Source organism: Coptis chinensis, chromosome 8 (assembly GCF_015680905.1).
Source record: "Coptis chinensis isolate HL-2020 chromosome 8, ASM1568090v1, whole genome shotgun sequence".
Classification (NCBI taxonomy): domain Eukaryota; kingdom Viridiplantae; phylum Streptophyta; class Magnoliopsida; order Ranunculales; family Ranunculaceae; genus Coptis; species Coptis chinensis.
Window position 1 is genome coordinate 55,664,005 of NC_141463.1, and position 19,590 is coordinate 55,683,594.

The 19,590-nt window shown below is 35.4% G+C and overlaps 1 protein-coding gene and 1 long non-coding RNA gene across 8 annotated transcripts; one reads left to right on the forward strand and one right to left on the reverse strand.

Moving 5' to 3' along the window:
* Positions 1-6,953: 6,953 nt before the first annotated feature.
* Positions 6,954-7,991, reverse strand: LOC147482019 (uncharacterized). The gene has a single exon (XM_086579163.1). It carries the CDS (start codon positions 7,989-7,991, stop codon positions 6,954-6,956), a length of 1,038 nt encoding a protein of 345 aa, XP_086435289.1.
* Positions 7,992-11,455: 3,464 nt separating this feature from the next.
* On the forward strand, positions 11,456-17,017 carry LOC147482020 (uncharacterized). Of its 7 annotated transcripts, XR_015204019.1 has the most exons (10): positions 11,643-11,781; positions 12,134-12,245; positions 13,050-13,105; positions 13,183-13,236; positions 13,506-13,731; positions 13,817-13,957; positions 14,079-14,236; positions 14,312-14,374; positions 14,516-14,575; positions 16,797-17,017. It is a non-coding gene; the product is annotated as an uncharacterized LOC147482020 (long non-coding RNA). The 7 variants fall into 7 exon arrangements; XR_015204017.1 differs by lacking the exon at positions 13,050-13,105 and having other exon boundaries at positions 11,519-11,781; XR_015204018.1 differs by lacking the exon at positions 13,050-13,105 and having other exon boundaries at positions 13,493-13,731.
* The last annotated feature ends 2,573 nt before the right edge of the window (positions 17,018-19,590 follow it).

A 19,590-nucleotide genomic window follows, 5' to 3' on the forward strand; every position in this document is an offset into this window, starting at 1 on the left:
CCCATTGAAAGGTAACATGTATATCATTTGTAACTTTTAATATATACTTTGTTTTGCTTTCAATTAATATAATTTGTTAAACATGTTTTTACATACTTTAAAACAATATGTCAGAAACAAGGTGCGTCCAGAAGGTTCAATTGCGGAAGCATACATCGATAATGAATGCCTCACTTTATGTTCCATGTATCTCCAAGATATTGAAACACGTTTCAACCATGAAGAACGGAATTTTGATGGTGGCCAAGAGAAACAACCCACAGGGCTGCTTGTTTTCTCACAGAATGTGCGACCATTGGGGGCTTTTAAAGTTATCAGCCTAAGCTTAAACGATTATGACAAGGCCCGTTATTACATTTTAAATAATTCTGAAGAAGTATTACCATACCTTGAGTAAGTACAGCTTTTAGTAAGACACAATATATGCACATTATTAACATGTTTTCTTATATATACAACATTTTCTATATGTAGTGAACATAGGGCAGAGCTTATTACGCAAAGTCCACATAATATGGAAGAGAGGCAGGAACTATATTTTCTTGAATGGTTTGAGCGACGAGTAAGTTTTCACAGGAAATACCTTCTTGCGGTTTTTCATTATTATTATATTTTCTATTGATTGTTGTTCATTTTGTTGATAGATGCATGAATTGCGATCTCAGAATTCCCCAGAAGCTACTGATGAGTTATATTCATTAGCTTGTGGGCCTGATCCTCGTGCAATTCGATATAGTGGCTGCATTGTGAATGGGATCAGGTTTCACACGAAGGATAGAGAAATAAATCTTTGAACACAAAATAGTGGTGTTGTTGTCGAGGGGTGTCACCAATCAAAAGAGATTGATTTCTATGGTGTTTTAACTGATGTCATAGTCTTAAACTATTTATCTTCCAAGAAAGTTTATCTTTTCCAGTGTGATTGGGGGGATGTCGGCAACGGAAGGAGTGGAATACAAACAGATGGCCATGTTACTAGTGTTAATGTCTAACGAACTTGGTACAAAGATGACCGATTTGTGCTAGCTACCCAAGCAGGTCAAGTCTTTTATGTGAGTGATACTAAACTGCGAGGTAGTTGGCAAGTTGTCCAGAAGATAAAGCCTAGAAATGTGTACGACGCGTTCTTTTGAGAGGAAGAGATTGTAGCAGGGCATGGCGTCGCATTTCAAGAAGAAGAGCAGGATGCAGTGGATGGCATTGTCCAACACTATCAAACACTTGAAGAAAGTAACAATGATAATATTCAAATGGAAGAACTTGCACCTGTACTTTTGAATAGGGATGATTTGATCCCAACTGAAGTTGATGCGGATGTGGTCTTGACCAATATAAATAGAACCCAGATGGATGATCATTTCATTGTTGATGACGAATCTGATGAAGAAGATGATATGCTCATAAACTATTGTAGTTCTAAAGAAGAGAAAGTCATATCAAGTAATGATGATACTGACATAGATTAAGTTTAAACGTGAAAGTTTATATGTGTTCTCTAAAGTGTTCTCTATGTTTTGAATTCCTTGTTAGTAATGTCAGTAGCGACTTCCTATCTACTTGTTTGTATTTGGTTTTTTGTTTTTTGTTTTTTGTTTTTTTTCAGTTTTAGTGTCTGGCCACACTTGGGAGAATTGAATGCAGCTATTTACACTTGAAAAATGATTTCTGTTCAATAAGAATTTCTTAATTTTCTGCTGGTAAGTATATATTTCTTGTACAGTCATGGGCCCAGGTAGAAGAACCACTAGAAGCTCTAATGCACAGCGTCAACCTCAATCTATGCCAAGCTCCCAATCAGCAGATGCTTCTCTTGGTGGTATGATATCAATTTTTATTGGCATCTTTGTTTTTAGTCCATCTAAATTATAGGTTATATTGAGTTAAAGACTTCCAACTTTTCTCTCCATGTATATTTTTTTGTAGTCATGGAACCTGGTGGTCATATTGTAAGTTATCGTACACTGCCTTAGTCTAGGCCCAATGTTTCTGCAGGATTGTCTAGCGGGTCTGGTGCTGGTAAGACAATTTTTTTTCCCATACAAACAGCATAAATGGAAGAGGTAAAGCAAATAAGAAGTAAAACTTTTAGCTTTTTGCGGCATACTGAGTTTTTTTTTTTTTTATAAACAGCTTCGACACCATTACTCCCCACTAAAAAAACAGGTAAAGCAAAGAACACAACTCTAATCAATCATAAAGCAAGGACAGGTCAAAAACTGAGAATTAAGATTCCACCAGGGAGGTCAAAACCTGTAGGGAGTTGGAGTGAACAATTTGCTTATGAAGTTGGCATAATTTGCCGCAGGTATGCACCTCTAGCAGTTCAAAACTGGAGAAAGGTGAAGAAGGAGTTCAAGTCAAAAGTTAATATGATGCACGAACATATAATGGTAATAAAACATCATTACTAGTTATATTGTTTCTTTATTTATCTTTTTTAACATTGTATTGCATGCATAACTTGTTTGCAGAAGAGCTTTGACATTGATATACATCTGCCGCATGTAGAAAGGGTTGTTAATAAGTATCTTGGGCAGCACCTCAAAGAGTACAGGTGCAGGCTGCACAAATATTACAAAGGTCTCCCAAATGACCAACGTAGACGGGAGCCATATGAGGGGATGGTCACACAAGGGGATTGGGAATTGCTTTCTGATTGGTTTGAAACAGAAAAATCCAAAGTAATTTATATGATTTTTTGTAATTATCTTTTATTGTATTTCTAACTAAATATTTCCTATGGTAGAAACTCAGCACAAAAAACAAGGCAAATCGTGGGTAGAAGAAGGTTAATCACCATGGTGGTTCAAGGTCCTTTCTAAATCACTGAGCAGATAAGGTAGTATAAACCGTTTATTATTTTTTAGTAGCCTTCTTTTCATCTGTTACTTTTTCTACTTCAAGATTTTGTATCAACATATTGATGTATCTTTCTAAGCTTGTTACAGGTTAATGCAGAGACTCAACAAGAGCCCGGAAGGATTGAATTTTATCGCATGATGTATTATAACCCAGGCAAAGGCTTGTCTGGCCTTGTAGCTCAAGAAAATTATGTAATGACCAAGTTTGGTTTTTCTTATTTGTGTGCAATTCTAGTTTTATGAATAGTGTATTCATTTAATACTTGTGTCGTATTTCAAATCATAGGATAAAATGTTGGAGATGCAGACTTAGTCCCTACAAGAAGGCTCTACCCCTATGACCGAGGATGAAATTGCTGACAAAGTCTTAGGTACAAAACCTGGTTATGTCATGGGTCTTGGATACGTCGTGGATCCACTATCATCCTCCAGTTACAATAATCCAGAGGTTGAAGACCTTAGGATGAGAGCTGAGGCGGCTGAGAGACAGGCTGAGGACTATGAGAGACAAGCGCAAGAGCTCACAACTCGCTTGCACGAAAATGAGGGTAGGGTTGAGGAGCTACAGAATTGGAAAACGACTTCTGAAGCTAAATTGGAGTTTCTCATGGTGCACAGTGGGGCCCATTTTTCTGTGGTATGAATTTATACCCTGAACACCACCAAAGTGAAGCTGAAAGCTTGAGGATGGAAAATGCTGAGTTGATGAGGGATAATAAAGAGTTAAGGAAACTTAGTAAAGATTTAAGGGGTGAACTTGGTAGACTGACGAGAATAGTTTGTGAAGAGAGTCTAGAATATATGTTTGAAAATCATGAACATAGAGATGTAGATATAGTTGAAGGGGTAGAGAACTGAGATGTGGATTTGGTTGAAAAGGAGGGCAAAAGAGAGTCTGAGTTGTCCGAGAAAGAGTTGGCTGAAAAGGAAGAGTTGTCTGAGAAAGAGACATGTGGAGAGTTGGTTGAGTTGGCTGAAAAGGAATAATTCGAGTTGGATAGAGAAGAGGAAAGCAGCGAGACAAAGTCAGATGAAGAGGAGGAGGGAAAAGGTGAGGGAAAACCTAACTCGATGTTTAAGAAAGTGAAGGAAAGGGAACGGATGAAGAAAACATCAACAATATATGAGTTCAGAAATATTAAGAAGCAAACAAGGAATACTAAAGTTGTTGAATTGGATGATGAACCAGTGATTGATGCAGATGATTTCGAGACTCCACCACCCTCGCCCATAGGAAGGCCTATGTCAAAACCACATTCAACCAAGCTGTGGAGTCTACTTGATAAAGAGAAGTTGACATTGGTGGAAAGTTTTTTCAGAAAAGCAAACCAGAAGTAAAATTTACTTTTCATAAATATTTGCAAGTTTTTCTTATCGTCTATGTAATTGCACAAATTGTTTTGATCGTGTATGCATATTGCAGTACAATTGCGTTGATGGACATTCAAATGCACTTGAAAATACAGGGGGAACACATGAACCACCTGATGTTGAACTTCTTCGTCAGTGACAAGGTAAATCTTTTGAAATGAAAAAACTTGCAATTTAGTAATTTTTCGTACTGTTTATGGTAGATCATTGATTGGTACGTGCACTTCCAACTCTCCAAGGAAGTGGAAAAGCTAATTGGATCTTCTCCACCAAAGTGTCTCCATTTCTCATCATTTGCATGGGTAAGCATCTTCCATGTAATTTAATTACTGAAGTTGAATATGTAAATTCAACTGAATATGCATACAAGGCATAAAGATGTTGTTGTTCTTATTTGTTGTAGCTGGCTTTAAAAGATAACCAGAAACAAGGCATGAAAGTCTATGTCACAGATGTCCTAAAACAGTTGGACAACAAGGTCACTCATCAATTTTTCATCATAAATAGTCCCAAGTTAAGAAAATTCAAAAATGGTTATCACTGGACTTTGCTTCATGTTGATACTTTGAATTGGGAATGGGCACACTATGACTCTTTAAGACCAAGGAACTACGAGAAGAAGAAATACATTCCGTTAGAATATGCTAAAATGTTGGTAAGTGAAATTTTATTTTAAGTTACTTTGTAAATCTATATTTACATAGGTCAGTTACTATGTAAATATAGATTTGCATATATATTTACATAGTTTTGGTAATTTTTTGTTCAATTTAATGCAGCAAGAGAGGGTGGTGGAAGCTATTAGATGTAGGCGTCAGGAGCTAAGGTTGCCAGATGTGGATTTGATGAAAGATATCAAAGTTGGAGCATGCCCACAACAAGGAGAATCGTAAGAACTTAACTTCTCAAACTTAAATGTCTTTTTAATCTCTTATCTCTTATCTTAAACTTCTTTTTTTGCATTTTCAATTCAGATTGTGGTTTTTTCGTCATTTTGTTTGTGAAGGCTATAATATGTGGAAAAGCTATCCAAGATATAATGCTAGAAGCCGTGAAACAATTGAGGGTTAACCTGACATATGAGATCATATCAAGCCAACAAGAAAAATGGGATCCAAAAGAAGAATGCAAGAAATGAAGAACTGATTTTCCGTATTTCTAGTTTATTACGTTGTGCTTATTTGTGTTAAAACATTGGAACCATTCTAACTCGGGAGTGTTCGATTATGATGTACTGTTACTGTTAATGTGTTGGAGTTATTTAATATTGGTCTGCATATTCTGCAACTAGCTTCAGATTGCATTTATATATAATGTGGTTCTTTATGCATTTATATTTACTGTCAATTCTGTTTAATATGTTTTTCAACTCTTTAGGTCGTTATGCTCTTTTAAATGTAATATGTGCTTCTTGATATTTTAATGTGCAAAATACAGGGACCATGGTCCCGCATTTGTGCTTCAGAGATTGCTAAATGCATTACAATAGAGTCCCATTGTAAATCCTTGGTTACGTAACAACTGAAAGTAGGTTATGCATTTCGCAATCTGCACAAAGCATTAACAACAACAAAGTAAGTTTCTGGAACCATGCTTGCTATAAATTACTGGTTAGGTGATTTTGGATTGTAGGTGAGAGGTGAGCCTTTAGGTTAATGATGTTTTTTGTAGGAAGCTTATTCTTGTATGAAACTCATCTAGCTCAGGCAACTGTTAAAATGTAACATTTTTCAATTCTTGACCCAACAAAGAAAATCTAATTACCAGTAATTTCTCTCCTGTTATATGCTTGGCATTTGCATACCGAAGGAGTTTTGCATAGACATCGGGCCGACCCCAAAGGAATAGCTTCACTCACTCTTGAGTTCGATAAAATGAGTAGTATAGCTTCAATCACTCTTCACTCTTGTTCATAACCTCCCTTAGATATAAGAGCCAAACACATGACGGCTACCTTCCTGTTCATTTCATTATTTATTACCTTTGTACAAGTGCATGACCTATGTTAGCGAGAAAAAAAAAGAGTCCATGGCGTATATGTCCATTTTATGTTAAAGCCAAGAGTTATCATGCATGCACAAGTTTTGCTCTTTTGTTGTCATCCAAGGTTGTGCAAATTGGAAAGACGACAAACCTAAACTCCTGGAGTGGACAGATTTAGTATATATGAATCCAACTGATCACCATTTCATCTCAAACATCTACTAAATTGGATAGCAAAGCTAGCTCAAACATCTACTAAATTGCAAAGCAAAGCTTAAGTGTCTATGTAAATATAGATTTACATATATAATGACTATGTAAATATAGATTTACATATATTCTGTCAGGTGTCAGGCCAATTTCATTCCCAAAAGGTATTATGTAAATTTAAGTTTGCATAGCTTTAGTGACTATGTAAATATAGTTTTACATATATATGACTATGTAAAAATACATTTACATACATTTGGTCTGTCTGGAACTTTTCAATCCCAAAAGTTATTATGTAAATATATATTTACATATATAATGACTATGTAAAAATACATTTACATAAAATTTGTCAGGTGTCAGGTTAATTTCATCCCCAAAAGTTACTATGTAAAACTATATTTTCATTCTCCAACTAAAAAACGTAACATATAAAATCCAACATCAAACTATAAAATCCAACAAGTTCATTGACATCTTGTTTTTCATATACGAGCAACATCAAAGAATAGATGAAAAAATGCAAATTCATTGAACCGGTGCAGAGCATGTTGTAGGAGTGGAGCCCACTCTTGGGTTGTGGTAGCCATAGCAAGGGCCCTTGTTCTTCTTCCTACCTCTTGTAGCACCCGTGCTGTGCTTCCATTTCTTGTCTAGTCTCCCCATCTTCTTTTTCAGATCCGGAGGTAGTAAATCAGGCACACTTGGTATCTTAGCAGGCATTTTACTATTCTCCACAGGTACTATATCTCTTGAATAACTATCATGGTATGTCTGAGAATAGAAGAATTTATCACAGTAAGTATACACATTCAATCCATCAGCCAAAATAGAGCGCAGTGCGTGTGCACAAGGGAATCCTTCGATTCTCCACCAATTACAAGAGCAGTGACTTCTATTCAAGTCAACCAAGTGAGTATGAGTAGCATGCAACTCAAAAATACCCTCCCTTGACTTGAGAACCACCCAACTTCTCCCCACCTCGATCCTCTCAACCAATAAAGTTTCCATAGATGGACATAAGATAGTAGTCCAGCTCCTAGCTAACTCCCACCGATCAGACATCATTTTCATAATTTTTCCACGGATCTTGTCCACCATTGCAGTGATAGGCAAGTGCCGTTCTAGTAGGATCCAAGAGTTGAAGCTTTCAGCAATATTGGAACACATATCGCCATATCTATTTCCTTGAAAATAAGCATTACACCAATGCTCATAACCTATGGTGGACAAAAATGTTTTCACTTGATTGCCACAAACATCTCGAAAATCAGTCATCACTTTCTCAAACTCATGGTGCGTCCCAGCATAGGTAAGGTCTGAAAAAAGATCCAGGGTATACAAGCGGAAGCAATGGTTGCTGGGCATAGCTGAATTAAGATTATTTTTAAGGTGCCACAAACAATAACCATGATGGGAATTAGGAAAAATGCGAGGGACACCCATGAGTAGACCATGGTTTCTGTCAAATATAAAAGTTAGCCTACGATCTTTGGAGACCACCAACCTAAGTTGCTCCAAGAACCAATCCCAATTATCAGCAGTTTCAGAAAGTACAACCGCCATAGCTACTGGAAAAATACCTGGAACACAAATAAACATCAATTACTGATTTGGTTTTGCGTACCATACTCATTATGAAAACTTAACTCATATATATAAAAATAAATTTTCATAGACTAAACATCTGATGTGAACATAAATTTTCATAGTTTATGCTTGTTCAGTTTTACAAACTACTATGAACTACTATGTAAAAAGTCACAAACTCAAAAAGACATACTCCTATTTGCATTTTTGGCAGTAGCTAACAAGACACACCCTTTGTATTTTGTTTTCACGAAAGTTCCATCCAAACAAAGCATAGGACGACAGAAGTTAAAGCCGTGAATATAAGCACCAAATGCAACAAATAATCTCTTGAACTTTCCTGCTGTTGATTCCTTTTCCAAAACAAAATGACTCCCTGGATTGGTTTCTTTCAGCTTTCCAACATACCAATGTAACTGATGATAAGATAAAGCATAGTCCTTATGTATCTCCTTCAATGCAACATCTACGCCGATATGCCCAAAGTAATAATTCAAGTTCACACCATATACCCTTAGAAAATGGTCAATGATTTCACCTGGCTTAATCAAAGGCTTGTCTCTCACCATATTTAAAACAATACTCTTTACAAGTTTACTATTCACTGGGGGATTGTTAACGTCAGCGAATCCAGCTCCACATGTGTGTTTTGCTTCCATTGTCTTTATTTCAAAGAACTTTGGCATCTTATACTTCTTGGATGCGTGAACTCTCCATAGACACCCGGTTTCAGTCTTCAAATAACACTCAATCGTGACTCTATCAGGATAATTCTTCTTAGTAAGAACTCTATAATTATTAACAAGACAATGGCGTAAAAGCACAACACGAAAATTGGCAGCACCACCAGGAGATCTCTGTCCCACACCAGTCAAAATAGGCAAAAAAGCGACATTAACATATTTTTCATCATATGTAGCAGAAGACATAGAAGAACTAGAAGTACAAGAAGAAGCCTGAAGAGAGATTTTGGAACTAGAACCATCGTCACACAAAGCAAAAATGTTGTTATAAAAAATGTATCAGAACTTTTAACCAAATTGAAGCAAACAAGGGATTGAAGCTCCGAGTCAGTATCTATCACAATACGCTTTGAATCCCTTACAAAAGACAGTTCTATAGACAATGGAGTAAGGTCTGGCCACTTTTCAGAAATCGTACGCTTCAAATCAGAAATCATATCGTTAGTCCCGACACGGACGCTCATAATTTGCGTCTCGTACATAATAGCAAAAAGAGCAGTCCCATCCATGTCTGCATTTGCGAAAAACAACAAAATCAAATTAATGAACATATGTAAATGTATTTTTACATAGTCAATATCACCACCGAAACAATATTTTCAGCAATTTAACTTTTAAATTTTCATGGCCAAATTGTGTTATCCAAGCAATTTAACTCATAGATTCATCGCAAAGAAGATGGAAAAGAGGTGAATCTCTTCAGCGTCTAACCTTCTTTCGTCAATTGAGAAACAAAGTAAGTCAAATCGTGTTATACAAGCAGATGAATCGGTGTTTTTCTCAATTGAGAAACAAAAGAGGTCAAATTGTGTTATCCAAACAGATGAATCGGTGTTCTCTGGTTCTTCTTGGTCGAAATTACGATGAATATGTAAAAAGGGTAAAACGGGTAATAAAATAAAATAGGAAATAGAAATCGGATTGGATTTTTGCTGTTATTGGAAAGCAGGGAGTTTATGTAATATGGCCGATAAATAGGGAGGTTATGTGGTATGGGCCAATAGAAAGGGGTCTATACTCATCCGGATCAAAACCAAAGGGCTGAGCCCCATTTCTTGGTGATGAAGATGTAGACAGTGGGAATGTTGACGAGACTTCGAAAGAGAGACAGTCTTTGATATTTATCCTCTCTCTCTCTCTTTTTACTTGTAAATTGGTGAACTGCTAGTTTGTCTACGTCGCTATGAGAAAGGACTTATTTCTAGGGTGTGACAACATTCTAATACTAATAGCTCAATGAAAGGGACGGAGAAATGTAACACCTCGCCTTTTTTCCAACTCTTTTAAGTTATTTTGTAAAATAGGTGTAGACTAGGGGTGGGAATTTGGCCCTAACGACCCTAACCCGGCCCTGACCGACCCGACCCTAAGCCCTATAAAGCCCTCACAACTAAAGCCCTCACAGAGTTTAGGGTCGGCCCGGCCCGGCCCTAATGCCTTCTAGGCGTGGCTAGGGGCTAAGATTCTAAAACATAGGCCGACCCTAATTCAAATTACTTTATTAGCCCGAATTCCAACCAAGCCCTAACCGCCCCTGTTTCACACTTTCACTATAAATACACATACCATAATTGTCCAACTCTTTGTTAAATATTTTCAATTAAAATAACATTGTCCTTTGTAATTTATCACTTACACCCAAGGGTACTTCCAATAACTTGTCTTATATAACAAAAACTTGTCAACTTAATGTACCATGAAGAACAATGAGCACTAGCCTAATAAAAATAAAACTTTATTCCTTTGATCATCAAGTCAAAGTCCATAACTTATTATTCTCAATTTCTTTTCTCACTTATTTCTTATAAATTATATTTTTATTCACATCCAAGCCAAGTCTAAAACTAAAGATTTCCTTCCACACCATTAAAAAAAAAAAATACTGAGCGGACATTTGTAACATAGAAACCAAAAAACAACCTTTGTCAAAAAAATGACATTTGTAATCTCAAACCTTTCTCCATCACTTGTTCAAAAGCCAATATTTTCATTTCCATATACAAAGCTTGAATCACTTTTTAAATTAGAAGAAAGGTAATATTATATTTGTTTGAATCTATTATAGAAATAATTTATGATATTACAAATAGTTTAACAACTTCCATGACCCTTAACCAAAACTATTATGTTTCTTCTTTATATCTATTACTTCTTCCTTTAAAATGATAATATAATTATTTGTCTATGTATTTCAATTTAAAATGTAATTTTAGTGAGGTTTGAGTCTGAGGAAGAACAAATTCGAACTCTCGATGTCTTGATTCATTAGATTGTGGATGTGCATTTTAAATTTTGGACTTATACAAGATTATTACTAGATTGGTTGGACTTTGAGTTTGTAGATTATTGTACATTTTGTAATATAAATGAGTTTTAAAAACCCGATGTAGTAAAAAAAAAAGAAAATATATAGGCCCAGCCCTAAAGCCTTTAAAGAGGGCTTAGGGTAGGGTAAGGGCTTGAGGTTTAGACTTGTGACCCGGCCCTATACTAACTTTAAGGCCGGGCCGACCCGGCCCTAATATTTGAAAGACTTTAAATGTTTAGGGCCGGGCTAGCCCGACCCGGCCCATTGCCCACCCCTAGTGTAGACTTGGTGAGTGTTCAGTTTCGGTATTGGGCCTTATTCATGACATGTATGGGTCAATGGGTCGGTTTTGGATTGCTAAAGAATATGGGAAGGCTTTAACTGTTGGTGGGTTATTCTTTAGTAGAGGGGGGATCGAAAAAAAAAAAACTCAGTCGTGTTGGAAAAGAGGAGGGGGACGTACAGGAGAGGCTTATATATCACCTTCGAGGGAGTCAACAGAGAGACTAGAAAAGGAAGAGGACGAAATCATTCTTATGCCTTCTTTCCCTCAAATTTTTCTTATAAGCAATTGAGGCTTATTGCCATTTCTATTGGGGTCCCGCTTTTGTGAACTTCTTGTATTTTTAGAAGTTTGTAAGAAAAAGAGTTGGTTTTCTTTTGTTCTTATCGATCATGTGAGGAATTAGAGGAAGCAAGGAGAAAATTACTAAGGGTGAAGTATAGAGGAACATCATCTCTTCTATTTTTCCAACATATTTTAATTGTGGCTTTTATAAATCCTTATTAACCCACCTTCTTAGTTTATTCCCTATTATTTTAGAAAGCTTTATATAGACAATTGAAAGTTTGTTTGCTGTTAATAATAGTTGGAGGTTGAAGGAGGTTAGCATATAATTGTTACTAGGGGATTTTGAGGGACTATTACAATCATTTAGAACAAGCTCTTAGTTACTCTTTGGTGAAATTGACACTATTGGCATCTGAATTAAGGATTATTTTGGGTTGCTGAAGTGTACCTTCAATAAACATGAGTCTGATTTTATTATTTGCTTGAATGATTGAAGTTGAAGTGACTCAAGTGAGTACCGTACCAAAGTTTGATGCTGGACTCTTCTTTCTTGGAGACTTCAACTTATCAAATGTTGGAGGAGACGTTTGAATTGCAAGGAGGATCTGGTAAGTATTATCTCAAATGTTTCATATTGGTGGTTCATTTGCTATAGAATTAAAACTTAGAGAACACTTGTCCTGCTGCCTGTCCTGGAATAGTTTCACTGGACTGAGTTTATGCTCGTTTTTATCGTAGTTAGAGTTGGATTTGGGTTTCAGTGACCTAGGATGAAAAGTTAGGTCTCTATATCTAATTTCTAACGGTTCTAGTGCTGGGAGTTATGGGTTTTGAAAGTTGGACTATTCCAGCTCAATTTCCTACACCTTTTGCATATAGTTATTTTAATCTAATCACCACCATGCACTGGTCTGATCTTTTCTTGCTTTCTTTGTATCTTTGGATGTTCAAGGGTCAAGTCAGTAGTTACTCTAAGGTATCCATAGTCTTGGTTTACAACTTGTAGGCTTAATAGAAGGATGGACACACGTGTCGTAGGCTGACCAGTTCACTAGTACTGGACTGATTTCCAGCTGCGTTTTAGCATAGTTAAAGAGTCAAATTTAAGCTTCAGTGACCTAGGCAGAAAAGTTGGCACGTTGTCCGTATTTTCAAACTAACCAAGTTTCATTGCATTTGAATATGGGAGTCAGAAGTTAGCTTTGTCGAATATAGGTGGCCAACTGAATTTTACTTGTTGGTTTAATTCTTAATGAATTTAAATTGGTATTTATGTGATGTGTTGTAGTATACATTATGCTCTATGGCTTCCTTCTGTTTGTAAGTCAAATGACGATATAGGATTTAGATGACATCTCGTCTTGAAACAGTTAATTTAAAATGTACGTCTAATACTGATTTACTGGTCGTAGTAACTGCAATTGGTGCAAGTTTAGTCGATAAAGTTGGAAGATGATCCCTTCATGTGGTATGTGGTAGTAATAGTGCACTGAAAACCTTTTCTTTGAACTGAGTAGCTCTTATACATGGGTTCATTCTCAATAGGAATGGGAGCAGTTCATTGGGTTGTAATGTCTAAGGGAGCTCTACTGATGAATGGTATGATCATTTGTTTGAATGGTACAAAAAATGTTTGGTTTATATACTTGAATGCAAACACAATTACTTTTAACATGAAGAACTAGAATGATAAAAGTAGAAAGTAGAAACTGAGTTGTCAACTGGTGTTAGTTACATTACCTCTTGGACTCACTAAACGGACACTAAACGTCGATCCTTCTTCCACCAAATGACATGTTCAAAAAATAAATGCATTCGTCGTATAATTGCACTTGAATTATCATTTCTTACTTAGGCTATGTTTTTAGTCACCGGAGTTGTGTTGAATGGTTTGGCAAGGATTGAATGCTACTTTGAAGCAGCATCCGCCTTCTGACTGGGCTACACACTACATCAGGTGGAGGACCAAGTTTATTTCAGAACTGTTTGGCTGCATGGTCAAATATTCTATCTAGGGTTAAGAATTTTTCTTAAATGATGGTGAAATGCCATTTTCATAAGGATCATCCAAGTCTATGAAACTAGCAGATGAAGGTATTAATGTCAAATTCAGAACTAGTAGGTTAAGATGACTTAAGAATTAATTGGATTTTTGATGATGGGTATTTTGGTTTTGCAGTTTTGAATAAAGAATATAACTCTACCTAAGCTGTATGCTAAGATGAAGTACTGTGTTTCGTGTGCGATTCACTCACATGTTGTGAGGGTTCATTCTCGTACTAACAAAAGGAACCGTGAGCCACCAGAGATTCAGACGCAGGTTATAGTTATTAATTTGGGTTTTGTTAGTTTTTTTTTTTATTATTATTGGTTGATTGGTATGCATCTGAAGGTTGTTGGTTTTTACTGTCTTGTTGCATATTATTATTATTATGACGCAGGTTATTATTATTATTGGTTGATTGGTATGTTTGAGAAGCTAGCATGTTGCAGAAGCTATCTTCACCAAGTTAAGATATATACTAATGGAGATGCAACACACTCTTCTGTCTTGGAAGATCGAATTGCAATGCCACACACAGATCACTCTCACGGAATGGTACATTTTTCATGTTTATTTTCTGATTAACTGCCCAATCTATAGGTTGTTTTACATTTTCCCTTTTAATTGCAGGCCAACTTAGCTGATAGAATCAAACAATTAGAGAATGATAAGGAGTCTTTGGTCTTAGAAGAGGTAATCATGTTTTATTTTAATATTAGCTGTGTTTCTTTCAATTTTTTTAAGGTTTCCAGAAGAGATTAGATACGAAGAGAACCAACTTGTGTCGTGTCCTATTAATAAGCATATTGTTTTTCGGCCTCTTGCATTTGACAGAATCTATTGAAGGAAACAATTGCTAAGATGACTAAAAATCAAATGGAAGTACAGGCTCAGGTATGGCTCATTGGCTCCACTGGATAGAGTCTATCTAGAAACATTAAATACTTTTTTGATATAGCATTGTCTAGGCTGTTTGTTGAACTGGACAAAAAAATCGTAGGTTTAAAGGTCAGAAAAGACCATGTTAAACCACCAAGGAATACAACAAAAAGTGGAGCATGAGAAAACTGCCACTGACCTCAATATCAAAAAACTTAAAAACCTTTTTATAATAGAGGATGTTGCTTACAAGCAACTAGGTGTAAAGAAATTACTCCCCCCCCCCAAATGTCAAACTGTAAAACCCCATTTTTGTTGGGCCTTTGGATGAGTTGGGCTTTTGGGCCTAAGGCGGATGGATGGCAAGGAATGAGGGGATAAGGGCAGGGGAAAACAGAAAAAAGGGGGGATACTCTCGGTCTTCTCTCTCGCTCTCTCTCTGGAATTTGGGGGTTTCTCTTCCTTGGTCTCCTTCTCACAATTTTGAGGATACACTCATCCACCTCGTACAATACAAGCTAGGGTTTTTAGTGGGGTGTTGTATTGGAAGCGAGTTCTAAGAAATTTCATGAAATTGGAGTAATTAAGCACCATGGGAGTTAAGCTAAGTAATCTCTACCATAAATCCCTTAAGTTTAATTAGAAGTTGAAATTTCTGAGTAGAAATATATGTAACGACTATTGTTTGTCGCATGCTTGTTAGATAAACATTTTTTGTTATTCTATTCATAGTTATCATTATCGATATGGTGTGACATGTTTGAAATGCATGTAGCTAACTACTAAAATCAATTTGATTGGTACGACGAATTGCTTGAGTCGAGTGGTGGTTGTATAAGGGATGAGTTGTTTAATCATCCCATAGTTTGGTTTTTCACGTTCTAATGGTATGTGCAGGAGATTATAGTTTGATATTTATGGCTTTTATAGCTAAGGTTTTAGTTTGTGTATGACTATTGTTAAATTTTTATTCTTGGCATTGAATACGCATGGGACCTAGTATTCTAATGTTGAACTGTTGAGTTCTAAGGAAAAACTACGTATGGCTTGATCCCTGAAAGGGTACGTAGGCAGCCACCTGACACAGCCGCTTCCATAGATACCCACCCTGTAGAGTTTTTTGTTTTTAATGATGGATCGTTGTTTTATTTCGTAACTATATATGTTAGAGCGTGCTTAGTGTGATATGTTTAATATCGAATCCTTACATATTTTTCCTTAGAACTAAAATTAAGTGATTCAAGTTTAATGTTTTACGTATGTCATTTGGTTACAAATAGACAGATACGGGAATGACACTGAGAGTAAGTTTTACTATAACTAAAATATTTATTGCTATAAATGTCATAATTTCTAGTCATGTATTAGGGTTTTTGGGATGTTTGTATATTTATAGTTTTCTTCTTGTTCGAGGATTGGTTAGTTGACTTAACTGGCATTGGTCGAGATAGTTAAGTAACTGGTTTTACGAATTAGTATATCGTTTAGTAATTGAATTTACGACTGAGTTATGAGGTTTTATATTTGGTTTGGATGTATTTTTATTAAATTTTCAGGTTATGACAGGTTTTATATTTATGAAATGTCGAAAATACAGAAGAGATTTTGTCGAAATTTTACTATAAAAGTCACGTATCTTAGGTATATAATTGCATGAGATTTGGGGCGTTACACAAACCTAGGACCTCCGGATACAACCACGAGAGCCTTAACTAGATGAGCTATTGGACACTTACAATACACACATGGTTCGGTGGATATCATCTTAAAAGTCCTAAGATCACAGTCTCACTATTAATTAAATAGAAATCTTGCTTTGGTATGTGGATATGCATAACCTGAGTTTTTGTGTGGGGTTCAAAACTTCGATGATCTTTCCATATCTTACAGTTACATGTTTTGCTACCTATTAGTGGAAAGGTTAGGTACTATTTTGCAATTTCATTTAAGGAACCTCTATAGTTTATATGTTAAGTTTTTGTATGTTAGGAAAGGTTGGTTCCCTTGGAAGTTATTAAATTTTGAATGGCATATAAACTATTTTATTTCATTACGAACGTAATTTAGATTTTATCGAGTTGTTTCTAGCTTAAACCCTTTTGACCTATTACGCATATTTTATAGTTTCTTAACGTCTTGGTTTTATGAATCTAACTTACACAAATTTTACTTACTACTGTGTATCGATTCTATCTATTTTCTTAATTTCTTTTTGGTGTCATTGGTCTGGTTGCAGGTGTCGATAACTTTTATGATTGCTAGAGGAAGGACAATATGAGAGATCAAAAAGTTTCGTTTTAGAGCTATTAGAACTTATTCTATCTATGTATCAAAAGACTTAATGAGTTTTTGATTGTTATTATATTTTTGGTTATTGTCTCATTGTTGAATAAAATGTAATCAAAGTTAAGACTTGCGATTTATGAATGAATTATGGAGTATATATGTTTGGTTTAAGTGTTTTCGTTCTCGTTATTGTACCTAAGTGTATGTTTAAGTTTTTAGTGGGATGGATAGGCTGTGTATAATATGTGGGATATATGTATGTTAGAAGGTGACAGGAACGATTGGGGCCAGAATATTTAAATATTTTTTTCAGATGTTTCCAAATTTAGCAACGGTTGTGTATCCGTTACTAATGGAAGCATATATAACGGTTACGTATTCATTAGAAATGAAAATTGCTAAACTTTCATTTGTTGGAAATGAATTAAGAACAAAATTAATAACTGTTACTAATAATTTACTAATGGTTGATAAGTGTGGTTGAAATTAATTTCAGTAACATTTGCTAACCGTTGGTAAATTTGCTAACTCTTTATAACCGTTACTAATATCCGTTACTAATATTTGTCACGTTTTTGTGTCGATGGAAAGTAATCATTATTAATATTTTTTGTAACGGATATACATCCGTTACAAATAAGTTGTTATGATATAGTGATTCCGAACTTGAACATGTTTTCTTGTTGTTCAAGTCAATAAAGAAAACTTATTGATTTGGGAAACATAAACTTCTAGAAAAGTCTGGATAAGACTTTACAAGAGATTGTTTCGTAGTTAAACACTAATTACTTAATTCACAAACAATTATGGAAACCTAATCTATTCTTATAAAGGTTTTTTAGACTTTGGTCCTACACATAGTTGATTTATTATATTTTGCTCCAGAAAAGCTTGAATATTAGACTTTAGTCCTAGTTTTGTTTGTTGACTGACAGTCAACTCAATCGTATGTAAGCCAACTATGCGTAGGACCAAAGTCTAAAAAACTCTTCTTATAAATAGGATAGGTGAACTACGTTTTGAGTTTGATTTCTCTTCACAAGATACGTAAGTAGCTATTAAATAACGTGGTTCAACTCATCATCTTCTAGATATATCTTCTTCTTAATGATTCAATACTTCTCATTGTTCTTTGATCATTAACAAAATATTTGTGTTCCTAGATTAGGAAAAATCATCACACATGAATCATCTGTGCGTATTGCCAATAGCCTAACCTTTTCAGGGTTTTTTATCTATTCAATTATTATTCCAGCTAATAGAAAAACTACTTTTTTTATTATGTAGTAATTGGTATTTATGATTGAAATCCTCAACATTCTTTCTCACTGGTAGTTGTTTTAAATTAATTGAAATAGATTTTATGATGTTAGTGGTTGGTTACTTTTCCAATTTTGATAGTAGATCATGACTCCAAACAGCTGTATCACTCTGACCTCTTAAAACTATAGGGCAGAGTCCAAAAAATGATGGAGGCAAATGGAAAATTGTGTTGTTTGACATTGTATAACTAAGCCTGAAAACATGTGATAAATGCTCAAAAAGTGCATTTTAACCCTCAATTATACCTCTTGTTTAGCCATCTTAGTAGACTAATAATGCTTATAAATTATGTTTTATGATTCTACAGGTGAAAAAGAGAGTTTTGTAGAATATTAGAAAAAAAAAAAGGGGGTAAAACGGAGCATTAAGGATCACATGCGAAGCCCGTGGACAATCATGGAGAAGGCCAACATATTGAAGCTATGAAATATGCGACTTGGACCTATTTTAAAGCCTATTTGGAAGCCCAAGGCGAAAGGATTCGTTGCTTGGACCAAAGCCCACAAAAGAGGAAAGAAGGATGGAGCAAAAGAGAAAAATAGACTCTCGCGTCTGGGACACAAGGATCGTGCATCCAGATGCGACTCTCGCATCTGAGACGCAAGGATCGTGCATCTAGACGCATGAACCAACACTGTAGCCACTTCTTTCACAATTTTGGAAATGAAGTTGGACTCTCAAAGAAGTTGATTTGTATTAGGAAACAAACCACGATTTGGGATGCTTCTAGAACTCATTATAACCCTATAAATAGAGGACCTAAGTGCCTCATGAAACTGGCCAATTCACTTACATTCTTGTCTCCAAAACTTGAGGCAGAGAGAGATTAATAATAAAAGATTCGGTTTTAACTAGTCGAGTCTTAATAAATTAGTCTTTCTAGTTTTATGATCTTCGACTCTTCTTCTTCTCATTCTTCGTGTTATTCCTTCTTTATGGAAGGCTCTTCTTCTTCAAGGGAGAAGATGTTGATTATTCTGGTTCATGGTTTTCTCCAATCAGGTTAGTTCTTTATGTTTTTAGTTATTAGTTCCATTACCTAGACTAGGAGATGGAAGTATAGATTAAGGTTTTTATTTATTGCAATTGAATATCATGATAGTTTAGGGTTTTATTTAGTGCAATTGAATATTTTCTAGTGACATGATTTTTTTTATTGCAGTTGAATATAATGCTAGAATAGGGTTTTATTTTCTTGTAATTGAATATTATACTATTATTCTCTACTTTTCTTCTAGTTGTGTAGTGTTTTAGAGTAAGAGAAGTATTCATTGTGTTTGCCTTAGATGTTGATTCATTGAATAGCTGCCCAAACTTACATAAAAGGAAAAAAAATATTAATATCATAAACATAGGAACAACCTTAAGTAGAGTTATTCGTTAACGATATTTCGTCCAAGAGGGTATTGGCACTCGCTCAA

Bases quoted from the DNA above. Each gene is read 5' to 3' on its own strand.
- LOC147482019 (XM_086579163.1), bottom strand. From the start codon at position 7,991: ATGGCGGTTGTACTTTCTGAAACTGCTGATAATTGGGATTGGTTCTTG.